At 45.0% G+C, this 10,825-nt stretch overlaps 1 protein-coding gene across 1 annotated transcript; it reads left to right on the forward strand.

Annotated features, from left to right (window-relative positions):
* The first annotated feature begins 8,284 nt into the window (after window positions 1-8,284).
* LOC105927167 (glutathione peroxidase 1-like) lies at window positions 8,285-9,732 on the forward strand. The gene is made up of 2 exons (XM_012863807.3): window positions 8,285-8,576; window positions 9,108-9,732. Exons 1-2 carry the CDS (start codon window positions 8,361-8,363, stop codon window positions 9,456-9,458), a joined length of 567 nt encoding a protein of 188 aa, XP_012719261.1. The 5' UTR covers window positions 8,285-8,360; the 3' UTR covers window positions 9,459-9,732.
* Window positions 9,733-10,825: the final 1,093 nt, after the last annotated feature.

Here is a 10,825-nt window from a genome sequence, read left to right on the forward strand (position 1 = left end):
GTAAACCCTGGCTCATCCCCCCTCGCTTAGCTAAACACAGAAAAATATATATACGTCTGTAAATATGCTTGGAACTGCTAAAAAATAAATAAAAATAAACTGCTTCGAAAATTATACAATGTACTTTGCAGTTATAATTTGTCACTTAGTATGTAAACGTTTATGTCTTTTCCGTAACCGTTCCACGATGGGTGCGCGTGTTTTTATGTATAGGTTATCAGGCGGAGTTGGGACTGTTGGTTGATTTGAGAGGAGCGCTTACACACCGGTATACGCCGGTGACCGAAGCAAGCAACCCCTTGATAAATTGACGTCGAAGAGCACACAAAATTCAGCTTTTAGCTCCTCTTAACTTCTACTGAGACGCTTCAATAGCTTCTTCTTTAAACTGTCTTATTGGAGCATTTCAACCGTTTAGTGTACCGTCCAATAACCCAAAGCAAGGGTAAAAAACAGGAAATATCAGGGAAAATAACAGAATGACACAATAAGAACCATAAACAACAGCATTTTTTTTTTTTTTTTTTTTTTTTTTTTACATTTATTTCATGTTAAATAAGAACACACCGTGCATGATCAAAGTCAAAGTGTCTTTATTAGTCTCCCTTGGGAGAAAGTTTCCAGGATCAGCTGCATCATGGCACCAATAAAAGTCTCAGCATATAGATATTCAATAGCAACATAATCAATCTAAATAAACGTCATGTTAAAACATTGCAAATAAAACACATAAAAATAAAATAATAATTTCATGCTCCTCATATTCTTTACTATCAGGAAGTCCACAAAATGCAGTTCAAAGCCTTCAGCTGATCCAAAATGCTGCAGCAAGAGTTCTGATGAAAATCGACAAGAGGGATCATATTTCTCCAATTTTAGCTTCCCTTCATTGGCTTCCTGTTAAATCAAGAATAGAATTTAAAATTCTTCTTCTAACGTATAAAGCCCTTAATAATCAAACTCCATCATATATTAGAGCTCTGATTACCCCGTATGTTCCTAACAGAGCACTTCGCTCTCAGACCGCAGGTCTGCTGGTGGTTCCTAGAGTCTCTAAAAGTAGAATGGGAGGCAGATCCTTTAGCTATCAGGCTCCTCTCCTGTGGAACCAACTCCCAGTTTTGGTCCGTGAGGCAGACACCCTGTCTACTTTTAAGACTAGGCTTAAAACTTTTCTTTTTGACAAAAATTATAACTAGTGACTCATGTTACTCTCAGCTACCTTTATAGTTTTACTGCTATAGGCTTAGGTTACTGGAGTATATCAGGATCTAATTTTCTCACTATATTGAGTTCTACCGTTCTTCAATTATGCATTATGTGTTGTCATTTCTGCTTTAACTTTCTGTTCTCTCTCTTTTCTCTTCATAGTAGGTACACCTGGTCTGGCGTTCTGTTAACTGTGACATCATCCAGAGAAGACGGCTCACCCGCTACTACCATCTAATGTAGAACAGATTACTAGATCAATGTGTGCTTCTGTGCTTTTTGTTTCTCTTGTTGTGTCTCTGCTCTGTCTTCTGTAACCCCCAGTCGGTCGAGGCAGATGACCGTTCATACTGAGCCCGGTTCTGCCGGAGGTTTTTTTTTCCCGTTAATGGGTGGTTTTTCTTCCCACTGTCGCTTCATGCTTGCTCAGTATGAGGGATTGCAGCAAAGCCATGTACAATGCAGGTGACTCTACCTGTGGCTCTACGGTTCCCCAGGAGTGAATGCTGCTTGTCGGGACTTTGATGCAATCAACTGGTTTCCTTATATAGGACATTTTTGACCAATCTGTATAATCTGACCCAATCTGTATAATATGATTGAACTTGACTTTGTAAAGTGCCTTGAGATGACATGTTTCATGATTTGGCGCTATATAAATAAAATTGAATTGAATTGAATTGAATTGAATCCAAGAAAAGTTCTCCCAAGGAAGACTTTGATGATATTTTAAGGGAAGCCCAGAAAGTACATAGCACAAAGGAGATGACCTATGAGTAAAACTATGTTATAAGGAGGGAAGTATTTATTTTTTGCCTCTAAAATCTTTTCACCTCCTCATCATTCAGTTTCCTTCAGCTTCAAGTTGTTCTTGGTTTGGGGGAAAGTGTGCTTTTTATAAAACTGAGATTTTACTGTTTTTCTGAACAGAAGGAATGCAGTCACATGCGGGGTTTCTAAATCACCTGACTGGCCATCGTCATGAGATGTTGGAGTTGTTGCAGTCACGCTGGTTAAGATGCTCCGGATGAAGGGAAATGCAGAGATCTGATTTGGAAACCACAACCCCAGTTCAGAGATGGTTTTCCATACCTATTTTCCTAATGCACACATAACCAAATGTTTTTCAGAGAAACCACCACTTTGGTTGGTCTCAGCTGTTCTGTCAAGCATCATTGTTAATATTGATCGGTTTATTTATGTGAAAGGGACCTTTTGTCTTTCTCTGAAATCTTTAACAGAGGTGAACACAACAAAAACTTCCAACATGTGGCTGTTATTTACTCATGTTACGTCCTGTTGAATTAACACTGCCCAGAACAGAAAAGCTGCTGTGGCTTTTTGTGACAACAATAGAAATATATGGTTTGTCACAAAATAATCTGTTCCTTTTTTAACAAATACTTAAAACTATAGAGATAGGACATTAACTGGAATAGTATAGTATGGAATAGTTTACTGGAATATTTTTTTTTTTTAGTGGGGTTCTGTAAGACGCTCATGAGAAGTCAGTCTTACGCACCGAAAATAAAACTCTTGGTTTTTTCACTATGAAACTAGAAAACAGTTTTTCCAGCTAATTTCTAGTCAGAGTATGGTTGAGACAAACACGGATTTCTATAATCTTAAAAGATTTACAACAGGAAAAAATGCCGCAGTAGTTCAGGTAAATAAAACAGTAAACTTCGAGAGCTCCTAGATTAACTGTCTATTATAAACAGATGGCCTAATTGCTCCAGATAGATATATTTCACATGGAATGGTCATCGTTTTTGTATCAGCGTTCATCAGGTAATTACTTAAAGTTATTATTGGTTTAACTATTTGTGATAATATACAATTTTCTTTTTTTTTCTTCTCCTTTCATTCAGGTATTTTAAATTGTATTGTGCTTGATCTGTTTTGTGAAGAATTTATTTTTTATATATAAAACAATAAATAAATAAAAGGAACATGTTAAAAAAACTGATATTTTGACTATGCAAGACTATGTCACTGATATGAGATAAGACATGTCAGAAATGCGAATAAATAGCTTTTTCTGGCAACTTTAGTAGCAACTATATTGGATACAAAACCAGCCGGAATTCCGACTTCAGGAACGTCTTCATTGTTTTTCTGGCGAACAAGTGGTAGACTCTGACAGGACATCCATGTACAACACGGACACGCAACAACATTTAACAAATCTCATTTGTTTTCTGTTTTATTCAACTCGGTTACTTTCCAACTGAAGGGGGTGAACTATCTTGATAGATCGCATCCATTGACAGACGTTTCAGCGCGGCCGCCATTTTGGATGGGTCTCTTACGCGACCCCAGTGCATTTATTTGTAAGGAAGCTCAACTAAAACTGATTGCCCAACCAAAATAAATCATGACTTAGATTTTACCAGATTTTTCATACTGTAGCGATTAGAGGGTGATGTTATGTTGTTATGTGTTTTCCCATGAGGCTTAGCGGCAGAGAAGAGGGAGCGAACCGTGAGCGAAAAGGCTATGTGTTCGAATGAAAAGACCTGTGTGTTCCGCCATTAAAACGTGAATGTTCTGACTACCCGACTCTGTGTGTGGTGATTTCGGGAAGCCCTCAACAGAGGTTACATTGGTGTCAGAAATGGGATGCTAAAAATGACATCATTACAGAACATTGAACGGCTGCTAGCCGAACTGGAAGAAGAACTCACTTTCACGGAGGAGCAGCCTGGCTCGGAAAGACGGAAAAGAAGACGCAAATTGCCTTTGTTAAGGCAGACGGCGGAGCAAAGCGCGAGGGACACTCGAGACAGCAGCAGCCGACCGGATGGAGCAAGCGCTGTCCGAGGGCGGCCTTTGTCGAGGCTGACGGGTGCCCCCGTCCCTGCTTCCCCGCCTACCATCGGAAGGCAAGAGTCGGAGGAGAGGATCGCTAGGGAGGAGGTTCCCCGACGGCGTCACCTTCCAACTCTACCCAAGCTTCCGCGTTATAATGGGGAGACGGCACTGGATGGTTACCTTGTCCAGGTGGAGATGGCTGCCGAACTGGGTGGCTGGTCCCCAGAGGAGACAGCGCTCCAAGTCGCCTTGAGCTTAGAGGGAGGTGCCCTACAAGTACTGTCTGACCTGCGCCAAGAAGAACGCCACAGTTGGCCGTTGATCCAGGAAGCTCTCCGGAGGCGTTTTGGCAGAAGGATTTATGCCGAACATGCAAGGGAACAGCTGATTAATCGCCGGCGCCTGGAAGGTGAGTCCCTAGGCTCTTATGCAGCCGACATTCTGCTACAAACTCGACAAGGTTACCCTGATCTGGAGAAAGCAATACAGGAGAAACTTGCCCTCCAAGCCTTCATTAGGGGACTTCGGCCAGCCAGACTTCGTGAACATATCAGTGTCCACCCCCATAACAGCTGGGCAGCGGTGCTGGAGGAGGCAGAGAGGGTAGAGCCTATTCTAAGCATCAAGAATACTGCTCCAGGGGTGAGGCTGTACGCAAACCAAGCGTGTACTGAGAGCGATGATGAGGATAACCTGAGACAAGCAGCAGCTGTCCAACCGCGAGCACCATCCGGGGGCCGGCGACGAAGAAGACCAGAGTGCTACCGTTGTGGAGAGCTGGGGCATCTGGCTCGTGATTGTCCCGCACCAGCTCCACGTAAAGGAGACTTACAGCCTCCTTTAAACTGATTGGGGGTGGTACTGGAGGGGGCCTGCCACCACCAGAATACACCCCTACAACTGAAAATGCAATGCGGTTGGGACGACTGGGCAGCCCACATGGACTATATGTGAACATTATGCTAAATGGTGTTGCCCTCTGTGCTCTGATAGACACTGGCTCCACGGCCTCCTTGGTTCGACCGGGCATACTGCCTGGAACAGAGGCACCAAGACCTAGAGGATGGTCCCTAACTAAGAAATACATCACCACGGCCACTGGGGAGCGCTCAAGGATGAAAGGCTGGCGGGTCCTTGATGTGGAGGTGGAGGGTCAGAAAAGTCAACACATGTTTTGGCTAGCGAAAATCCAGGACCCCTGTATTATTGGATTGGACTTGCTGGCGGCGTGGGGGGGCATCATAGATGTTACTTCAGCCACGCTCCGAATGGGCCACAAAGCCATTCAACTTCACTCCCAACGTCAAGAGAAGGTGCAACAGGTTAATGCACCAACACTAGCAGAAGACCGCAACGGGGCTCCTCAAAGGCCACTGGATGACTTGGTGGAGACGGAGGAGGCACATGCAGAACTGCCATCAGAGGAGACAAGGCAGGCTGTACGGGAGCTGTGCCTGCAAAGCTGTGGAGGACTGGACCAGGAGCAGAGTGAACGGTTACAGGACCTGTTGGAGGCCTACATTGACATTTTTGCTGCTAAAGATGAGGAGTGTACTCGCACTAATCTGGTACAGCACGACATCGACACTGGAGAAACGAGACCTATCCGTCTACGACCCCACCGTCTGCCCTTTTCAAGGCGGGCTGTGGCAGAGAAGAAGATCGAAGAGATGCTAAAGGCCGATGTCATAGAGCCCTCCAACAGTCCCTGGGCCGCACCGGTAGTGCTGGTGGGAAAGAAAGACAAAGACTGGCGGTTCTGTGTTGACTACCGACGACTGAATGAAAACACCCGCAAAGACTCCTACCCCCTCCCACGCATTGACGATACGCTGGACTACATTGCTGGGTCCAGTTGGTTCAGTTCCCTTGACCTTCGCAGCGGTTATTGGCAAGTGGAACTGTCTCCAGAAGCTCGCCCAAAGACAGCATTCACCATTGGTCAGGGACTGTGGCAATTTAAGGTGATGCCTTTTGGTCTCTGCAACGCCCCAGCTACCTTTGAACGCCTCATGGAAAGGGTGTTGGCCCATATTCCACGAAGCCGCTGCGCGGTCTACCTGGATGATCTTCTGGTGCACGCAGACAGTTTCGAGGCTGCCCTGGCCAACCTTCAGGAAGTGTTTGATGCCATTCGCCAGGCTAACCTGCGACTTCACCCACGGAAGTGCCACCTGCTCCGGAGAGAGACCACTTTCCTGGGCCACATCATCAGTGCAGCCGGAGTATCTACAGACCCAGACAAGGTCAGTGCAGTGAGAAATTGGCCAGAGCCTCGGAACACTAAGGAGCTGCGTAGCTTCTTGGGGCTAGCCTCCTATTACCGGAGATTTGTAAAGGACTTTGCCACTCTCGCCAGCCCCCTGCATCGGCTGACCCAAAAGGGACAAACTTTCCACTGGGATGAAGACTGTGCTGCTGCCTTCTCTGCCCTCAGGATGGCACTGGTGGGGGCCCCAGTACTGCAGTATCCTGACCCAAACCAACCCTTCATTCTGGATACTGATGCCAGTGATGGAGGCATTGGGGCGGTGCTCTCGCAAGGGGGAGAGACAGGAGAACGGGTTGTTGCTTATTACAGCCGCACCCTCAGCCGGGCAGAAAGGAACTATTGTGTCACCCGGCGGGAGTTGCTGGCTGTTGTCCAGGGGGTTCGACACTTCCGCCACTACCTCTATGGGAGGAAGTTTCTTCTTCGCACTGACCATGCATCCCTGACCTGGTTGCTGAATTTCAAAGAGCCAGAGGGGCAACTAGCACGGTGGTTGGAGGCACTGCAGGATTACAACTTCCAAATCGTTCACCGGGCTGGTCGGCTTCATGGCAATGCTGATGCCCTGTCCCGCCGGCCGTGTGCAACAGGAATTGGCTGTAAGCAGTGTCAACGGGTGGAAGGACGTGAGTCAATGGGCCCCCAGACCGTGGCTCTACAAGTCACCAGCAAAAACCCACAACATCCTAGGTGTCTCAGGGTGACCGAAGAGTCTGTGGATGGTGTGGAAGTTATGGAGGCCGAACAACTGCAGGAGGAACAAGATCGGGATCCTGTTCTCGCTCGGATCAAGCAGTGGGTGGAGGCTGGCCAGCGGCCCACCTGGGAGGCGATAGCAGCTCTAGATCCAGAGACTAAGGCACTGTACTCCCAGTGGTCCACCATTTGTTGCCACGGTGGGCTCCTTTATCGACAGTGGCAAGCTCCAGCAGCACAGCGTGACGTTCTCCAGTTGCTGGTGCCCAAACAATTGCGGGCCAAGGTGCTCCAGATGGTCCATGGCTCTGTGGGGGCAGGTCACTTTGGAGTCGCCAAGACACTGCAACGCCTCCGGTCGAGATTCCATTGGCCCGGCTAAATATGTAAATAAATATGCGTTTTCATCCTGAAATACTTTGTTTTATGCTATTAACAAAGACATGTGTTATTACAAATTAATAAATGTATAAATTAATATATTTTATATTTTAAAAAAGAAAAAAAAATTGGATTGTTCATTAAAAAAATAATTTACTCTCTCTCACACATGTACAAGTCTGAGCTTTCGCTACACACCAATAATTTCTTTATATTTATGCGTGCTGTGCATGCACACACATATGTTTTTAAAAGGCCTGGAAAATTGTTTTTTAAAATTTCCAGGTCATTTCAATGTCTTTCACTACTGTGCTTTGCAAATAGGGCTGGAGCTTAAGATCCTTGAAAACAACTGTTTTGCACAACTTCTTGCATGTAAGGTAAGGTAATGTAAGTTTATTTATACATCACTTTCAGTAACAAGACATTCAAATTATTGTACATGAGCGTAAAACATTACAGACATACATAGGAAAAACAAAGGAATAAGATAAATAAATCATTGACTAGAATTCTTTAATACATACGGAGTTTCATACATCTGTAACTCCGGCGTGCGAGCCTTAATTTGTGAATTACGGCGATAACAAATTAACAAACAGAAAATGTTGGTCCATCTGTTGGGTTTCTGCTTTGTTCTCACCAAGTAAAAACTCATCTACTTTCAGTAGTTCTTGTCGGTTATTGTAACCGTAAGATGCAGAAATTACGGCCAAAGTGGCTCCCTCTGCGTTTTTTCACGTTTGCTCCTATGCCAGCTTTGAGTAGGAGAGACCCATCCAATATGGCGGCGCTCCAGCACGTGATGAAGCGTCTACGTAAACGCACGAAGGAAATGTACGCCTCCTGAAGCTGTAGACAGGTAACTATCTTGACAAGCGAAACTTAGACTCTTTGACGCCCTAAGAACCGTGGAGGGCGGAGCAAGACGGCGCACAAAAAGCGGTGAACTTGAGCTCCGCGGCATCCTTGGAGGAACAACTGAACGATGGCGTCGAAGTTTTACAGCCTGGCGGCCAAACTGCTGACGGGAGAGACGCTGAATTTCTCGTCGCTTCAGGGGAAAGTCGTCCTCATTGAGAATGTCGCGTCTCTCTGAGGCACGACCGTCAGGGATTACACCCAGATGAACGAGCTCCACGAGCGGTACGCCGGCCAGGGGCTCGTCGTCCTGGGAGTACCCTGCAACCAGTTCGGCCACCAGGTGAGGAGACCCACCTTTACTGACCTTCCTGTTCACTACAGGGGCGGCGTTACAGATCGTTTCTGAGTTTTGTTTTTTTATTATTTATTTTTGTCAGTTTTTCCGTGTTTATGGTCTCGATTGGCTTGGGGAAGAAAGAAAATCAGTTTAGATAGAAGAGATTAGGCTTTTATTATGTTCTAGATTACTTTGGGAGATTGTTCCTTCCATGTGCGAGTAGTTTTTGAGTTTTGAGATGTGTTGACCGAAAAGAGGAAATTGTGGTTGAACAAGAGTTACACCCAGCAGCTACAGAAATGTGCAATTTCTACTTTTTAATGTTATAAAATAGCTACTTTTTTAATGTAGTAAACCAGAAAGTGGCTGTTTAAGTGGTTTCTGAGAAGGCTCAAATAGTCTTTTTATAAAAAAAAAAAACTCTCACCAGGAAAAAGGAAGTAGATTTTTCTTTCCTTTGTCCCTCTTGATCTAGATAAGAGCAAGCATGAGAGAGGCCGCTATCTAATAACACTGTTAACCATCAACCCGCAGGAGAACTGCAAGAACGAGGAGATCCTCCTGTCCCTGAAGCACGTCCGTCCCGGAAACGGCTTCGAGCCCAAGTTTCAGCTCCTGGAGAAGGTGGACGTCAACGGGAAGGACGCCCATCCCCTGTTTGTGTTCCTTAAAGAGAAGCTGCCCTTCCCCAGCGACGACCCCTCGTCCCTGATGAACGACCCCAAGCTGATCATGTGGAGCCCGGTGAGCAGGAACGACGTGTCCTGGAACTTTGAGAAGTTCCTGGTTGGGCCGGACGGGGTGCCTTTCAAGCGTTACAGCAGGAGGTTCCTCACCAGCGACATCGAGGGAGACATCAAGAAGCTCCTCAGCCAGGCTAACTAACCCAACCCCGTCCAAACCTAGGCCCGCTTGTAATCCGTCCTGGGTTTCTCTACAGGCTCGGTGGCTTTGACCTCCTCCTCTGTGCTCTCGTGTGTCTGATGTGGCAGCGCTTTGCCGTTTCTACTACATGAAGACATCCTCTGAAACCAGGTGTAAGGGGGGTGTCGGATGAAATGTAAAAAGGTGCAACGTTTACGGCTGCATCAGTTGCATGTAAAGCACAGCCGCGGTGTGATAAGATGACGTCGACCAATAAATGAAGTCTTTTCCAAAACTCTTGTCTGTTTTTTTTTTTTGTTTTTTTTTAAATTGATTAGCAATGAAGCTCCAGGCCGCATTGCCTTTTTTTTTTTTTTTTTTTTTTTTTGATCCTCTTTCACTCCTCAGGAAGAAAAGTTGAAAACATTTGGCAAAATAGCTGCTTTGTGCTTTTGGGGTTTTGACCTGCGGCCTCCTGTGCTTACGCACTGCTGCAGATCATAGTCCATCATGCAGCCAGGAGTGGCTGCTAATTAAGGTTGCGTCACCTGCAACTACAGGTTACTCTGCAGCACAAAGCCAGCATCAAGTGTCTGCATGTAATCACTGCTTTGGGTCAGACTAAAGCACATTTCTGAGCATTAAAGTATTTATACTCAGCTAAAGTAGAAGGTTATTTAGGGTTATTTCTTTTTTTACTAAACATTTGGAAAGTGTGGTGTGCAGATCTGCTAAATACTCTCCCTGAGTCAGTTTAGGTGTGGCCTTGGCTCATGGACTTTTTTTTTTTTTTTTTTTTTTTTACCTGGACAACATCCAGTAAAGGTTCCTGAAAGCAACGGCTTGCAATTAATTTTTAGGTTATCAGATTAAAAGGGAGCTGAGTACATATGTACATGTTTCTGAATTATTATTTTTTTTAAAGGACTCTAATATCCTTTTTTCCTTCCACTTCTATTATGCCAAACCTTCTTTGGTTTTAATATGAACTGATTCACAAATAGTTTTGCAAAGCAATCTTAACTCAGCAAAATCAAATAGCAGTAAAGCAGTTTGTGGTTTATTCATGCAATTAGTATAATTACCTCGTTGAGGGTCTCAGTCTTTTGTTATAGGAAATCAAATCCTTTTTAAAAACAGCTTTGATAGACAATTTATGAACCAACATACTTTTACGCATTTTTGTCCTCCCCACCAAATGTAGCTTTCTTCCAGGAATTTTCAGCACTCACACTATAACAGGTAGAAACTTTTTCCTATCTGCACACAATTTATCTGTGAATGGAGCCACTATGCCAGATCCAACCAGCAGACGTAGCCCCTCCCGTACATACGCTACTGCAACAAGAGTCCAGACCTCTGGTCACACGACAGTGTAAACACAAACA

The sequence above is a fragment of the Fundulus heteroclitus genome, chromosome 20 (genome assembly GCF_011125445.2).
Source record: "Fundulus heteroclitus isolate FHET01 chromosome 20, MU-UCD_Fhet_4.1, whole genome shotgun sequence".
Taxonomy (NCBI): domain Eukaryota; kingdom Metazoa; phylum Chordata; class Actinopteri; order Cyprinodontiformes; family Fundulidae; genus Fundulus; species Fundulus heteroclitus.